The 17617-nt window shown below is 53.7% G+C and overlaps 1 protein-coding gene across 1 annotated transcript; it reads right to left on the reverse strand.

The window, feature by feature from the left end:
• Positions 1-4074: 4074 nt before the first annotated feature.
• On the reverse strand, positions 4075-5085 carry VOLCADRAFT_56359 (uncharacterized protein; the record flags this gene model as incomplete). Its single annotated transcript, XM_002946907.1, has 2 exons — positions 4075-4299; positions 4768-5085. Coding segments are annotated over 2 exons (543 nt in total), but the record flags the coding sequence as incomplete, so codon positions are not given.
• Positions 5086-17617: the final 12532 nt, after the last annotated feature.

Genomic DNA, 17617 nt, shown 5'->3' on the forward strand with positions numbered 1-17617 from the left:
TAAAACTTAACTGGCGTAATTTAACTATTTTTAACTGGCGTAATTAAACTAAAACTTAACTGGCGTAATTAAACTAAAACGTGGCTAGATTAACTAAACGATTCCAAGATGGAACGGAAACGGACCCCTCAATCCATCCGAACGACCCCAGACGTGTCACACAATCGCCCAACAGACAGGGTGGTCGATAGAACTTGCCCAACCTTTTCGCTTATAGTCCCAGACCTGAAGCATAACTGCAGTACCCACGTCCCCCTGCGCTTTTCGACATCAACAGACACCATGCATGGGCCTATACATTACATCGACCTGCGCCTCCTAAGTCCATCAGAACGGGGCATCATGCTGCTCGTACCTACTACCCGAATAGACCAGCAACCATACTTAGCCGGTTCGGCAAACGCAGAACGATAATCGTACAGGCATGTAATCGTACAGGATATGAGATGTGATAAACCGTAAACTTCATACATGGAAGTGCAACCTAATGTATATTATGCACTCAAAATTCGGATTGTACACAAATGTGCGAGCGACTTGTGTGCGTGGTGTTGGTTCAAATCCTGGAAAAATGAGCAGCGCTTTCACTAGGTATTCAAGTTATTAATGCAAACTGCGCATGCAACTCCAATAAACACATAAATTATATGCTGGTATACGCGCGTACCCAGCGTACGAGTGAAAATAGCTCTCCAATAAAGCAAAAAAGAAGATAACCTGCTAAAGCACTCAGGGAAAGCATCCCGTGTTGTCAGGACCGCTCTGTCAGGATGACTCAGAATGTCCCCTCAGCGGGTTTTTTATATTTGGCTGCGTCCAGTCGCCCTACTTGGCCTTAGCGCCCATGTACGCGAACCCGCCTATTCGGCGCCACTGCGCGGCACCTGACACAAACCTCTCCTCGCGGAACGACCATCCCTGGACCGCCAACGCCGCCAGGACCACAACCGCCACTACGGCACCCGCTAACGGACCCCAACCGCCAACAGCGGCGACACCGTCAGGACTGATTGCCGCCATGACCGCCAGCGTGGTGGCCGCCACCGCGGCAATCCCCGCCGCCGCCGTCAATGCCGTACACACTGCCGTCACCAGCTTCTCCCCACGCTGGCAGACCACGCAGTGTCGTACATGGCGCTCTTGGCGTGATAACAGCTGCTCCAGGGGCAGTTCCTTTGCGGGCCAGTTGCCGTACGTAGAGCCTGACTGGGGTTCGGCGCCTTGGCGGCCCCAGAGGCTGTCCGGATAGCTCACCTGCGTCAACCACACGTTGAAAGCCGCCACACCCGCATCCGCCTTGCTGTTGAGGTCGTAGTTTCGGAAGGTCAGACCGTCACGGCGCATCAGCATCTCCTGCCTGCGGACGGAAGGCAGGTGGCGGGGCCGGGGCCGATTGGGTTTGCTGTACACGCACATGTTTTGTCGATGCTACAGTCGTACGACGCGACACGGTGGCGGTGGCCGCCGGCTGACAGGAGCAGCAGCCAACGGCAACTCACGACCACCCGCACGCACTTCTCTTAAGGAGCCGCAGTCAAACCTTGGTTTCTCAGTCGTATCAGGTATCACCCAGCTTACAGGCCTACAATACAGCCCACTACAGCTACAAACACCTAGCAGGTACCGGGCTACGCACATACGCGCTTTCAGGTGCAGGGACACAGACACACACACAGACACACACACACACACACACACACACGCACACACACACGCACGCACGCACGCACACACACACACACACGCACACGCACACGCACACGCACACGCACACGCACACGCACACACACACACGCACGCACGCACGCACACACACACACACACACACACGCACGCACACGCACACGCACACGCACACGCACACGCACGCGCACACGCACACGCACACGCACACGCACACGCACACGCACACGCACACACACACGCACGCGCACGCGCACGCGCACGCGCACGCACACGCACACGCACACGCACACGCACACGGCTTCGCCTACCTGGCCATCATGATTAGATCTTGATCGGAGAGCAGCTGTCCAATGAACAGCCAGTGCGGCAGCAAATTAAAAACCCAACCCAGGCCCTGGGAGGCGAGTCCGATGATGCCGCTGGCCCGGCGGCCCTCCGCCGCCTCCGGCGGATCCTTGGGTGCTTCCACAGCCAATGGCCCTCCGAAGTGCGCTCCTGGCAGCGGCTCCGAAACCGCTGAGGGGCCGTTGCCGTCAACTCCACCTCCAACTCCACCTCCGAAACCGCTGCCTCTGGAGCCAGAAGCTGCGTCGTTGGTGTTGTTGGCGCTGTTGGCGGCAGGCGGAGTGGCGGTCTCCGGCTTTTTTGTCTTGCCGAATCCGGCTCTGAATATAACTCGTGCCACTCCGGGCCGTACGGGCACTACGATCGTCCAATAACGTGTGAGGCTGCCGTTGGGCATGTCGTAGCATACCCTGGTGATGGTGGCGGCGATGGATGTGGAGTCAACAGTAGCTGTTCAGTGACTCGCAGCAGATTTACATCACTTTCAAGGCGAGCGGCAGCAGCAGCAGCAGCAGCAGCAGCGAAGTCATCATCAAAACGGACAGTACTCATGGTTTACGTGGCGTTTGCAGAGTTGTAAAATCATTTTTTCGTGACGCACGAACAATTAACAAGCTTCCCATCGCCAGCTCCTGCCTATCGTAAAGCTCACACCACAGCAACTCTTCAGCCGGAAGAAAGACTCTTTGAAAGTCCCTTCATGGATTTTAAGGATTTCCTCATGCCGTACCAAATCGTACACATCCGTACAACGAGGTGATCTCCCGTACATGGATGACCGGATGTCTACCAGCACGACATGGACTTGCCTTACAATGTACGGCGGCAGGAACTCCCGCAGCGCCCTTAAACCCGCCAGCGATTTCTCATATCCACCATGCTCCCAGCGGTACCCCCCCGTCATGTCCACCTTCTCCACGGCCTTGGCCTCCAGGGGCAGTGCGGTGGCCGCACTGAAGTTGCTCACTGTTGGATGGGAAGAAAGCAGAGCGGGGGCCGCCAGAGCACAGCAGGATAAGAGATAGGGGAAACGCAAATTGGCAGTAATTCTAAGGCAGTAAAGATTCCTGCTACAGGGCACTGTAGGTTACCAAGTTGCCGCAGCATAGGGCCCGTTTGTGCGTACGTAATTAAATATGTGTGTGTACGTCGTGTAAAGTGTGTTTGTGGACCCATGTAGTGTGTGTGTGTGTGTGTGTGTGTGCGTGCTGTGTCTGTGTGTCTGTGTGGGCGTGCTGTGTATGTGTGGAGGGAAGCAAACGGAACGGGGGGAAATAGAGCTCCAGGGAAGCCAACAGGTACCCATGGCAGGGCCCTCGCCTGCGCCTGGCATTGACTGGGAACCACTTAAACCTTCTCTCCTCTCTCTCTCTCTCCCCCCCAAATTAAACCTTCTTTCCTCTCTCTCTCTCCCCCCCAAATTAAACCTTCTTCCCTCTCTCTCTCCCCCCCAAATTAAACCTTCTTTCCTCTCTCTCTCTCCCCCCCAAATTAAACCTTCTTTCCTCTCTCTCCCACATTTTTTCCACGGTTTCTCGCTACGGCAACAAGGAAGATGTGGTAAAGCGGTCCGGTGTTACGTGCAGCAAGGTTTCGGCTTGAAAAGCTACACGGCAAAAAGCTTCACGATGACCTGCAGATGGCTGCTAAGAGCTACCGCTCGCGCTCATCCATGCTTCGTTGCGGAATGTGGTGTCGCCAACAGACCGATGTTGCCGATACCGATTTAGGACTCTACGCAGCGCCGTGCACTCACAGCCTTGGTGCAAGAAGCTGGCGTGAGAGGGGTCCATGGCCTGCTCCATCCAAAACCTGTTAGGGGGAAAGGGGGGGAGAGAGGGGATTACGGTGTGTTTCGTGCCAAACTTGCACGCGCCGGACCTGCTTACTCGCCCTTCGTCAATGGTTTTACTTTTGATGACGCACCATAGCCGACTCTCCTATCTACGCATGCGAACGACGTGCGTGATGCATCATTGTGCGTGATGCGAGCCATGCGCCTGATGCAAGTAGTAAAACCCATCCGCAGGACGTCATCCTGTCTCACGTGTAATCAGAAGGCATCTCATTCATGACCCAATCGACGGCCGTTGGGGCCTGTTCGTCGTACAGCTTGGGTTTCGGCGTTATCTTCGCCTGCTGCCTTCCCTCCTTGCTGTCGTCCATCCACACGAGCAGGAGTCCATCCAGCTCCAGGGTGGGGTAGGAGGTGACGCAGGAGCGAGGGCTGGAGCGGGCGGTGGCGGCAGCCCGGGGGTCGGAAGAAAGCTGGTGGAGGAGTGGAGGGATGGAGGGATGGAGGGATGGAGGGATGGAGGGATGGCAGGGGTGGCAGGGGTGGCGAGGACGTGGGATAAAGAGCAGGACAGCTGTTTGCAGGTGGTCATGGCAGCTCGGGGGGCTTTGCTGCTAGCTATCAGGTCCGTAGACGTTTTCAAGGATAACACACCTTCCCGTGTTGTTACAATGGACCGATTGGACTTGCACATACATGGCAGGAAAGGATTATCTCCTCCAACGTAACGCAAGGAAAAAGCACGGGTGGGAGGAAAAGGCTACCCACCAGTGTGGCAGCGCTGGGGAGATTTCGCTCCCGAAATGCAATGCTCCGAAACCATGGAAACCACAATTCCACCTGCAATGTCCTGATCCAGCAGGCTTTGAATACCCGGGTGGGTATGAGACACCCCTACAGCGTTCCTGTCCCGTACCGTACCGTGCCGTACTGTGTCGTACCTGCGGTACCTTTGTGCAGCTGCCCTCCTCGTCGAACTCCCAGCCGTGATACGCGCAGGCCAGTCGAGTGCCTGCTGCCTCCAAGCGGCCCTCCGACAGCGGCGCCAGGCGGTGCGGACACACGTCCCGCTGCACCACCCAGCCGCGGAGGGAGTGGCGCCACACGACCAGCTGCTCACCCAGGACCATCACCGGGTTCGGGCGACTGGGGTCAAGACTGGAAAGCGGGGCCAAGGGCACCCAAGTGCAGTGCCAGGGATAGGAGGACGAGGGGGAGGAGGGCTGCCTGACAGGCTTGGGGGCCAGAGCGGGAGGGGCCCCCTGTGTCGGACTTGGGCTCTGTTGCTGAGCTGCGGCTAAACCGGTAGTGGTAACTGTTGGCGACGGTGGCGACGGCGGCGGCGGCGGCGGCGGCACTGCGGTAGCGGGAGGTAGTCGGGAGCGGCTGAGATCCGGTTCGGAAAAAGCAATGGTCAGGTTGGGGATCGAAGGGTGGCCGGAGAGGGCAAGACGGCAGGGCGACAATGACAGAGCCTATCTTTAAGGCGCACCTGACCTGAATACCATCGAAACCCTAATACCCCTCTGCTATAAGAATATTGACGTACTGTGTGAAGCCTGTACGGAACTGTTGTACGAGCAAGCGAGTTCAACAAGAAAACGACAGGTACGGGTGAGAGCACGCCGCAGGGGTTGATAGGGCTCTCTGGGCCCGGAGGAGAAGGACGGGAACAATGTTACGAGTCGACTCAGGCAGGCGCAGGGTCCAGGGGCTCTAGGGGCTTCCTGAATGTCTACATGGGCTCATAAGGCAGGGCCCTTGTTATGATGTCAGCGCCTGGAGCGTGTGTCGTACACACGTTACCGGACGGGGCTCAGACTGCAGGTGGACAACGAGCTGTGTGAAGTGTCTGCCGTCGTGTCGCTGCTGTCGAGACGCGCACCTAACCAAGATCTACGGGTCGCACAGCCGTGCGGCCGCGCACAGCTCGACTGGCTAGGGATACCCGTCTGTCCGCTGATATTCTGATGCAACAGAACTAATGTTTTCGCTGCGCCTGTGACGCTGTACGGGTTTGGTGAGTCAAACCGGGATTTCGTTGCTGCAACGAACCCAACGCATGAACCACTGCGCTACTGCTGTGTACTGCAAAACACACCATTAAGGACCTGCGCATTTCATCCATATCCAAAGTTTGACACATTGAACTAAAGTTCCCGCACTGGAGCACAAATGCTGGCGCAGGTGCATTCTCGCCATACCTTTCGCGTTGTACTATCCCCCTAATCTATTAGCTTGTGGCTTCTAAGCTCCCGGGCCTCTGCTGGCTTGTACGGCTGGGCTCGCTACACCTCTCTGGGTAATGCAAACGAGGTGTAACACACATAAAGCACACATATTCGTAGAAGCCGTAGTGTTTTCCCTAAGTTATTCAACGAGGCTTCAAAGTGGCTTGGGAAGCGCCAAATGGCTCTTCCTCCCATCGGCGTAGCTCTCGTTTAGGATCTCTAGTATCGCGGGTTTCGTGGTGTTTCGGTGCAACTCACCAGTCGCAGCACCCGCGGACACGTCCCCCAGGAACTGTCTGCTGCCGAGGCGCTGCTTCACTGCTCCGTCAACGCGGCGTCCCTGGAGTCGCAGCAGTGAGGTCATAGCGCTGCTGCTGCTGCTACTTCTATAACTGTTGCCGTAGCAAAGCCAGGACGGAGACGGCTTCAGCACTTGACGTCCAACAAGGGCGCCTTGCGCCGGGCGGTGACGACTCCTCATTCCCACAACCATTTCCTGATATTCGCCGTGACGGGCACTTGGCTTGGGACACTTGTGATGCCAGTAATTTGCCTTGTAAAATGCTTCGTCTGCAGACTTGCAAGAGCAAATGCCTGGGCGTAGGTTTCTTAGCTCAGGCTAGGGCTCGGAGAGTTGTAGTCTTGTCCAGGCAAAGGCGTAGGTGCGGTGTGTATGTGTGTGTTGTTTCTGGGGGAAGGAGGTTGAAGCGTGTGACACGCCCTGTGCGTTCAGGAGCTTACAGTAAATGATCAGCGCTCGGCAGCCATTATGCCATACCACATACATCAACGCATACCAATCATTCACAGGCCGGGTGACTGACCCACGGGTCATTTTGACGCTGTTATGCGTTCACGACCCACGTGCGGTACGTCACGACCTATGCACGCATGGATTATGATCTCTTTGCCTCCTTACCTACCCACATCTCTTTGTTCTGGTTGTATGCGTATGTGTGCATACAGCTTCGACGCATGTAGTAGCATTCGTTTTATTTTTGACCGGTATTGGTGCAGAAGGCTCTTCGCCGATTGATAGTTCTCAAAATCCTGAGCTGTGGGCGACAGGGTTGGGCTATCCAATTAACACTCATCCAACTAACACAGAGCCTAGACATTGTAGCACACGTACAAACCTATGGGAACGTCATTCGTTGAATTATGGCTTTCATGTCGATGAGGCCGAGGGCGCGGTGCCGGGCGCCCAAACCGAGGCCCGTCCTTTCTGATAGATCCAAAGGGTACAGTTCGCCCATCTTTTTTTATCTTTTCTTTCGAGGAATTGTATTGTGCGTTGATTGTACGGTACACCTGTCTCAAGCAGTTGAAACTGACAAGAAGTTAACTTCGGAACTCAATCGTTCCTTCAACGATGTACCTCGCCGAAGCTCTGAAGACCTATACATAAGGATACGGCGTCCGCATCCTCATGTACGAACGCTTCCTTTCAGCTTAACCCGCAAAAACTACTTCACCCTTCCTTCGCTGCGAGTCCGGTCCAGGTCTTCCTGAGCTCTTCTTGTCCCGCATAGCAAGATTGTGAGCAAGAATTCTGAACTCCCCTTGGAATTTCAGATTACAAATTCATGTCAGGTCAGTCCAACCTTAGATCCAACAAGCTAACGATGCAAACGGATAAGTCCAGATCCAGATTCAAATTTCTGGAGGATTTGAGCAGAGACAGCATGCAAGCTCGCCCCAAGCCACAATACACGCCGTCATAATCTTTCATTTTCTCCCTTAACAATCTTGTTAATGGCTGACGCTTGGTTGCCTCAACTCGCAGCCCGATAGAGGGAAGCTGGGGTACTCGATCCAGTCCGAGGATGCATCGCGCTGGAACATGCACAGCCATGTCCGTACGCACCGCAGTCATGCATATCGTACATACATATCGTACAACATCATCATTTGATACACTGGAAAATGGATTCCGCGATCCCCGGGAGATCGACCGCTCAGCCACCAAATTCTATTCATACATCCCAGCCGCCGAGGCAACAATAATGACCGTCCACATGGCCATCATCCTTATCGCGACGGGCACAAGCACGTGCTGTTTGTGAAGCGAGCTAACCACCTTCGAAGCTTAACCACCAACTGGGCGCGACCGACTCCTGCCTCACACCTGGTTTTGATTTCCTGCTGGTTAAGCCGTACAGATTCGCCGCACATTACCGTTGGGTCGCGAGAGAGAGGTACCGCGATTAAGATCGCCTTGCCATGGATGCAAGGCGGCAGTAAGAAATAATTATGAAATCATGGGGTGATACTTTACTGACATTCTAATGAAAAGGTATTTACTGAAACTCTGCTGTACTCCCAAATGCAATGTACATTTCGCCATCGATGATGATTCCGTACCTTCCGTACTCCGTACTGCTGATCACGATTGCTTGCGCGCGATGAAAACCTAGTTGGCCTCATTTCGGGTGGGCGCCCAGCACCGACAACCCGCCTATTCGGCGCCACTGCGCGGCACCTGACACAAACCTCTCCTCGCGGAACGACCATCCCTGGACCGCCAACGCCGCCAGGACCACAACCGCCACTACGGCACCCGCTAACGGACCCCAACCGCCAACAGCGGCGACGCCGGCAGGACTGATTGCCGCCATAACCGTCAGCATGGTTGCTGCCACCGCGGCAATCCCCGCCGCCGCCGTCAGTGCCGTACACACTGCCGTCACCAGCTTCATTCCCCGCTGGCAGACCGCACAGTGTCGTACATGCCTATCCTGTCTTGACAGCAGCTGCTCCAGGGAGAGCTCTGTCGCGGGCCACCTGCTGAACGTAGGGCCCGACTGAGGTGCAGGTCCCTTGCCCCAGAGGCTGTCCGGATAGCCCGCCTGCTTCAGCCACACGTTCACGGCCGCCACACCCGCATCCGCCTTGCTGTTGAGGTTGTAGTCAAATGCTCCCAGTCCGTGGCGCCGCATCAGCACCTCCTGCCTGCGGAAGTCCCGGGCGGGAATTGGTTCCCTTGATGGTTTAAGTGGGCAAGTGCTGAGCAACCGGAACTGCAGCTGCCGAAGTTCATTTTCCAGACTACTACAGAAATATGTTGGTTTTGAAGTTTACTAATTCAAAATCTAATTTAGATGTTTATGCTCCGTTTAGACTATTAGCAAATCTTGCTCCTCAAAATTATAATTTATAAAAATTATAATTTTTAAAAAATAAATCTTAGTCAAAATATAACAAAAGGCAATTTTGCAGGAATTTTACCTGTTCATTCTTGTCGTGGTAATAAAAACATCAACATGATTATTTCAGGCATCGCGCTTGCCCGGCGTTGATCGAAAGATGAGGGTGCCTCAAATATCAGGGACTGCTGCCAAACCAGTGACCCCAAATAAACACCATACATAATCAAACCGACTTTCCCTCGTCGTCACGCCACGTGCACATGCATAATTCCGTTGTTTCCGTCTGCGGTGGCGACCGTTCCGTCCCTCACCCCCGTCTGTGTGTGAGAAAGCTGACCCACCTGCTCATTATGATGAGGTCTTGGTCCATAACGATGCCGGGGAGCAACACCCAATGCGGCAATTTTCCAATCAGGGAAAGCAGCCAGGCTGCAAAAGACCCTCCGCTCTTCTTCGCCGTGTTCTTGTCGTTGTTCTCCCCGCCCGATGTCGCCTCCGGATCGGTCTTCTTGACGACCTCCGTCGCCGCCGCCGCCGCCGTCTTTGACACAGTGTTCGAGACGTCTGTGGCGGCGTCTTGTGGCTGAAGCTGCAGATGGGAGGGCGGCGGCCCCGAAGCAAACACACCAACGGTACGGCACACGCCCGGCCGTACAGGTACGACGAAGAGGGTCCTTAGGGATGCTGTGCCATTCGGCATGCAGTACGTGACCCTGTGGGCAGATATGGGTTAATGAATAAAACGTTATGGCGCAATGAAGGAGTGAGGTCTCATACATGGTCTCGAAACTCTTCTGCAACCTGAGGTATATACTTTTAACATCTTCGGTTCGATTCCTGTGTACAATTCCAATATTCTCGAGAGTGAGAGATTAAGGCTAGTTAGTGAGATGTGGAATCGAGGTCTTACTTAATGGCCCGAGGTTAGCACGCTGTATTGGTAGCAAAGGCTAAACCTTCTGTCTCTACAATGAACAGGCGAAAGGTTGAAGAATGGTCTCTAGTAGGCAGAATCAACCGCCTTGGACTTGCAGCTCGTATGGCGTATTTCAGTGTGGTAATGGTGGATGGTGCTGCATGATGATAAATCGTAGAAATGAGAATCCAAATGTGTGCAAAGGTCCCAGAAGCCTCCCACTCTGTAACAACAACATCAACAACAAAACAAGATAACCCGGCACGTGGCAGACAGACTGTTTACTGGGAGCAGATATCTGGGATTATTTTGCCGTACAGGTCATTGCCACCAGGGCGCAATCCTAAGCGCAAGCCAAGGGGTATAGGGGTCAACAAAGAGGAAAAGCGGCGCGCTGAGGTCACATCCAAGCCAAGGTGTTCAGCGGCTCCGAGTCCACACACTGACCGCATCTCAGGCATGGAGGAGAAGGCAGTCACGGCAACCTAACGAAGTCGTCGCCACGGTGCCGTACATGGGCCGGGACCTGCCACGTCTTTTCAGACTCTGCCAAGACACGCGGCCTGCATGTGTTGGCCCCCCCCCCTACGTAATGGAGCCCCCCAGGCTTCCTCGCGACCAGGGACTGCTTACTTGGTGCAGAAGGGCGGCAGGAACTCTCGGAAGCCCCGCATGTCGCTCTGCTTCTTCTCGTAGGCGCCGTGCTCCCACATGAAGCCACCCGCCAGGTCCACGTCCTTCACGGACTTGGCACTCATGGGCAAGCTGTTCTCCTTGAAGAAGGAAATGGCTGCCGGTAGGGTGAAGGCAATGATTTGCGAGTGCAGCTAAGGATTAGCATGGAGACCACATTGGCTCACACATACACCAATCAGCAAAGCAGGTGGGAGGCAGTGGGATAGCAAGCCGCGCAAATCGATGATATGCCTCCATTTCTCCGCATGCAGAGCCTTTAGAGGATATATATCCCACCTCCTTTATGTGGGATTCACATTGGTAATTTGAAACAGAAGACTGGCTGGCCAAAATGGGGCAATCAACAAAGCCACGTCATATGCCGCCGCACATACGTACTTATGCTTCGTGGTGATGCTTGATTGACTGGCTCGATTGACTCCCAGATAAAACTCACCGCCGTGGTGCAGAAAATTGGCGTGGGAGGGGTCCATGCCCTGCTCCAGCCAATACCTGGAAAAAACAAGAAGTCGAACAAGAAGCGGCAGAATGGCAATGGGAGGGAGGGAATGTTTGGGGTTAGGATGTATTCAGGATTTGCTTGCCGAATTGCACTGCTTAGCTAGGACATGGGGCTAACCCATGAGACTTGGATGTGTTGGATGGGCTCCATGGAGCCGCCGTGGGGCCGTGGGCCCGTGTGGGCACCTATACAGAGACAGCTCCTAAACCCTTGATACATCGCGACTTCAGAAACGTACACCGATCGGCGGATGCAGATCCCGTGATATGCCCTCCGGGATACTACATTTACAACCCCCAATATTATTAAAGACGAGCTTGGAGTCTTGTATGTGGCTTATATATATGCCTACGATGCATGACAGAACAACTTGAGAAACCTTCTTTGCTCGTACATATGCGGCGCCTTGTACACTTTTGCCGGTCAGTCCGATGTACCAAGTGGACCCAAACCCCTACCCACCAAATCCAATGGTGTGTGGAGCACAGCGGCAGGCCCTATTTCTAAGCGGCGGCGCACGAGCAACGTGACAAAGCGTAAGCGAATCCTCATTTTGACCTAGCACGGCAGGTAAGAGTGCTTCACAGACCGGTTCGCGAAGGCATTAATGAGGTTAAGAGTAGAGACGGCTTGGCTAGGCTAGACAGCTAGGCTAGGCCAGGCGGCTAGACAGCATTGGCTTCCGGGGGGCCCGAAGGCGTACTATTTTGGCTGAAGCCTCCCTATAGCTGCCGCTAGTTTTCTTTCTCTCTGAGGTCTGGGAGACCAACAGGCACATCGTGCTCGGGCGTGCTGAACCCAGGCGAGCAGGAGAGAATGTCAACGTCCTTAGTCAGCGCCTCAGTAATGGCCATTGACCGTGCATGGGGCCCCTGGGTTTTATGGACGCCCCCGCACGTGTGTGGACCTTGTAACTTGTAATTCTTAACTATACGCGTGACTACGGCAGCTACATGCGCATCCAGAAGAGGAGATTTTGCCACATTAGGGGGTCCCGAGGGGCTGAGGGGGCATGGGCACATACGTACATTTACATTTACTGCTGTACCGTTGCCGCTGTCGGTAGCACCTATCACGTGTCTCGCCATTTTGATCCTTTGCAAGCCTTCCTTCGCCAGTCGGAAGCAACGCGCGACAGAGGAAGAGTTTAGCAGCTGCTCCATCCCGCGACAGAGGAAGAGTATAGCAGCTGCTCCATCCCCCGCGCAACTTACATGTAATCCACGGGCATGTCGAACAGAAGCCAGGAATGCATAAGGGGTGTGGCGCCATCTTCAAGCAGCTTGGGTTTCGGCGCTATCTTCGCTTGCTGCCTTCCCTCCTTGCTGTCGTCCATCCACACGAGCAGGAGTCCATCCAGCTCAAGGGTGGGGTAGGTGGTGACGCAGGAGCGAGGGCTGGAGCAGGCGGTGGCGGCAGCCCGGGGGTCGAAAGAAAGCTGGTGGAGGGATGGAGGGATAGAGGGATGGCACAGGTGGCGGGATGGAGGTGAATTTTGCACTCTTCGTGCAGATGCGAAAATGCTGGTGGTGGGATGGTGAGGAACAGAGTCGTGTCTGGCTTGGTGCGGAGCTGATGATGTTGCTTGTCGTTAGGTAGATAGATCCTGAGCGGCAGATTTCTCAGGTGAGAAGGATTAGTGGGGGGGAAAGTACGAAACCAAAGGCCTCTAAGCTTTCCTGTGGCAACCTTCCGTTCCCAACCCGACTGATGCCATGGGCTACCTGAGGCATTTTCCAAGCAAGAGAACAACTAGCACTGCTGCTGCTGCAGCTGCTGCTACTGTGCTTGTTGGTGGCATTAATGCAGCCAAAGGCGCCAAGGATAGGTCATCGCGGAAGGCAGCATGCTTGGGCATCACCAAATCTTTGTCAATGGCAAGGCAACTTCCGGGCCTTCTCCCTCCCATCCATTCCTGTTCCGTTCCGTACCGTACCGTGCCGTACTGTGTCGTACCTGCGGTACCTTTGTGCAGCTGCCCTCCTCGTCGAACTCCCAGCCGTGATACGCGCACGCCAGTCGAGTGCCTGCTGCCTCCAAGCGGCCCTCCGACAGCGGCGCCAGGCGGTGCGGACACACGTCCCTCTGCACCACCCAGCCGCGGAGGGAGTGGCGCCACACGACCAGCTGCTCACCCAGGACCATCACCGGGTTCGGGCGACTGGGGTCCAGACTGGAAAGCGGGGCCAGGGGCACCCAAGTGCGATGCCAACGTGTATACTGCTTTTGCTTTTCCTGGCCCACGTCGCTTATGGGTACGGATATTGATTTCATTACGACAGATCTCGGGTTCGAGGTTCGCTGAAAGCTAGATTTCCTATTGCTTATCAATGGCCCGCCAATGGATGTTACTGATATACCGGACGACGTCACACGGAAGTGCGGCTGGGCTACAGAAGGGTAAGGTGATAAGCGAATTGGTGTAGGGCGGCAGGCGGCATAGCTGGCAGGTGCTAAATGGATACGCTGCGCTGCCCCAGTCATGACTGATCCCCGTACAGCAGAAAGGACGGAGGGTTCTGCGCGGCTGGACGGGCGCGGCTGCGCGGATGAATGAATTGGCCGGTTGCACATGCCGCGCTTTGGGACGTTGACGACGAGAGGACCTTTCCGCTGTGGCAGCTGCACTATTGCAGAAGCGACGCAAGGTATCTGGTATAGCTGCACCATTCCTCCTCGGTCAGTCGTGAACTGCAAGTAGATAGCAAGGAAACCTTGTGAGCTTACGGCATCGAGTTAAGGACGCACGTTTAATGGTTGCAGGTCTCGCCTTTTAATATGCACACTTATAAGGCTTTATGTTAAAGATATGATAATGTCTTTGCAGTGTAGTGTGCCAAGTGCATACGAAATTCCGAGATGGGACGTGCACTTCCTTCAATTGGGAGTCGGCTAATAAGTCCGCTGTGTTTTATTTACAAGGAGTATGTGAAAGCATAATCATATACTTTGTTTCCAGCAAGCCGGTCGAACTAGCCGATCAACGCAGACTTGTCGCACCGCTCGACCCGCTCCGAACGCGGGAAAGCCAGTTCACGACTAGGGCTCTCGGCTTTCGTGTACCGTTGCGGACATATAATTTTCGGTTACCATGACATGTTATACTACACTATGAACGCTGTTTTGCAGGATTGGCATCCTTAAGAATACGCTGTTAGTAATCCGTAGCGCTTTATGTTCTTTTCCTTGACGAAGAAACGAAGTTAAATCATGCTTTCGTGCTAGCTTGGTCCCTCTATGATGCCGAGCAAGCTTGTAGCGCCAAGCCCGCCTTGTCGGCCTGATCGAGTGCCAGCAAAATTCAAATGCTCCTCTAGCGCTATTGTCCTACCTCACCTTGGTCTTGAAATTATGCTATCTAGTAGGCTACATTCATCAGGAACTCCAGTCAGCCAAGTTGGTACAGCTCCTTTACAGCCGTTGCCTTCCCATCCGTCTTCCTTGCGTCCGTATCCTACTACAATGCCGCCCGCGCGGCCGTGTAAACAGCGATAAATACCCATCAATTAAGTTATTGTCATTCAATGAAGCAATGCAGGGAACGAAAGCCCTTTCCACTAGTTTTGGAAGCGTCTTAGAAAGTGCGAGGAAGTCGTTGGTGGTTTTCGAACAACGAATTACTTGCGTTTTCATGAAGAGGATTATGAGAGTAGAAAAGGTAGAGCGCGACCTAAACGGAAAGAAAACAAGCCCTAATCGCGAACTACCTTGAACCACGATTTCCAAAAGGACGGCAAAGAAACAGCGAGACAAGGACAACGTCGCACGTCGTTACTGGATAATTACTTGTGTCAGCCGTGCACCCTTTTCCATCAGCTGCTACATATTTTTCCTTACTTTTCTACTGAATTGTCTGCTCAGTAGTTTTTCAGGCTTTCCTTTCTCGACCTCTGAGCCGCCTGGTGCATCCGAGAACCTACGAGCTGAAGCTTGTAATACAATATTGAGTAAAACTGTACACACTGTACACATGGTGCACATTGTTGCGGCTAAGCGCTACATGCAAGTCTTCATGCACATCGTCTATTCTGCTGCTGCTGTTTCGCTGCTGCTGCTGCTGCTGCTGCAGTTCTTGTTGCTACTGCCGCAAACCGCCCCTTGCTACTTGCTCAGCCCCTCTCAGCCCTGCCGTGACGCATCGCAATAGCGCCATCCTACAATGGTTGGCATGACTTTGCCACCCAATGGGTGGCAAAGTCATGCCATACAGAGTCTCTCAAGCTTCATGGTGAGCTGTGTTGCTGTTCAGGGTGTTCAAGATTTTTGTCTTACGTTTCCCGGTGCAGTCCAGTGCAGTGTACGGTAGTCCGTTGTGGCCCCCGATGGCCCTAACCACCCTGCCGGGATATATTCCCTTGGGATCTATGTGGGTCTCGCTGTGATACCCACCTCGCTGTGAAAATCCTACCAAAGTAATGGTACACGACTCTTGCGCGCAAAAACGCCATGATTTGCCGACAGCCACCTACTCGACGGCATATCCACTTATCTCTGTGCCGCGAATCCGGTACATGAAGTTGCATTCCGTCGTTGGCTGTGTTAAAAACAGCAAAGCGCCGGACCCCCTGGAGCCCATGGCTAGCTAGCGTAACCGGTGCCATAATGAAAGGAGTAAAGGACGAATGTTTCGATAGCGTGTTGTAGATGACATGGTATCGTAGCGAAACTGTCTTGGAGTTTTACTACCTTGAGGCCTTTCAGACCAACTTGCGCTGCGTACGATGTAGTAGTAAAATGCTTGGCTTACTTTTTCTTTCTACACTTCCTCTTGCCTTTGGTTATATGATTCGTTTTGAATATGAAACAGGCTTGCAGCAATGTGTGTAGTAGAGACTTAACACGGAGTCACAACCTTAACCTTTATAGTGTGTTCTTTATGATAAAATGATATGACTTAAAACTGAGATGGATTCTGGGGAGCGTCCACAACCTGTAGGTTCTTGGCGCGTGGATCACGAGATGCGGGCGCGAGCCCTTCGGCTCCTGACATTGTCAGTTAATTCTCGGCGGGCTTCTCGAGGCCCGGCGCTGAAGCTGCTGCCCAGGTCTGAGCTTGTGCAATTTCTGGGCCTGCGTAGCTTTGCAGCCTCTTGATTACGCTTCGGAATTAGCATACAAACAGTAGTCTGCGACGGCTTTGCGACAGTGGTCTGCGACGGATCTATACATCAAGACGATACGCCTAAGTCCGTGATTTAGTGTATGATGAGCATTAGCCGTTACACTGTTGTGTAATTCGTTAATCGCCATAGGGCTCTCGCGTTCTCTGTTGCGCTTTCCCGTACTTCCGTCGGTGAGCAGTCGTAAAGCTCCTCACCAAGTCTGGTTAGATTGGATAATCCCGAATGATGGATTGCGAGCTGTCATAACGACTGTTCACCGATGGAAGTACGGCAAAGCCTGTTGGCGAATAACGAAGACGAAAAAGAATGTGAGAGTAATGTAACAGCTGCATGGATAAGGCCTAGTAAATCATAGAGTGTCTGCTAGTTTCTGAGAAACTAAGCAGCGAATACAGTGCGATCACCTCGATATACGTTACATAGGTCTGGGATTAGAGCGAGGATTAGGCTTTAGGCCTGCGCGCACCGACTCCTATTCTCGGCGGCTGCCAGAGTTAAGGACTATTCTTGTTTTGGGCAAAGGCATGTGCAGTTGATGCAGCTACCGGCCGCTAATCAACATCAGCAGCTCGCTGACTTTGGGCCGGGGTAGAGGGTAGGACACACTGTCGGGCAGAGCAATTCTTTTGACTGCCCCGGTCGCACAATTCCCGTGCTTCCCTAATTCGACACCCTGAACACGCTAATTCTGACTGTCCGAATGTCCCTGCCAGGCCAATTCGACACCCTGTCAGCCTAATTCTGACTGTCGGAATCTCCCGCCAGGCTAATTCGTATCCCTGTCAGGCTAATTCTGACTGTCGGAATGTCCCTGCCAGGCCAATTCATATCCCTGTCAGGCCAATTCAAGGGCCTGTCCCGGCAATTCAACTTGTCCCAGGTGCCAATTTAAACCCTTCTACCGAGCAATTTAGACCAATTGTACGGTAACAAGGCGTGTGGGGCTCCTGCCACTTCCTGTCCCATATTGTTACCGTACTCCGTACTCATTCACCCATACATTCATTGTGTGTGTATGTGTGAAAAGTTACCATCACCCGAACCGACCAAGTGTGTCTGCATGGCAAGTCGCTCACAATTTTAACACCCGGTCTATTCATTCATTCATTCCTTCGTTCAGACAAGCAGACATATCCACACGCCTCGTCTTGAACTGTGCTTCAGTCCTGCTAAG

The sequence above is a fragment of the Volvox carteri genome (genome assembly GCF_000143455.1).
Source record: "Volvox carteri f. nagariensis unplaced genomic scaffold VOLCAscaffold_4, whole genome shotgun sequence".
Classification (NCBI taxonomy): domain Eukaryota; kingdom Viridiplantae; phylum Chlorophyta; class Chlorophyceae; order Chlamydomonadales; family Volvocaceae; genus Volvox; species Volvox carteri.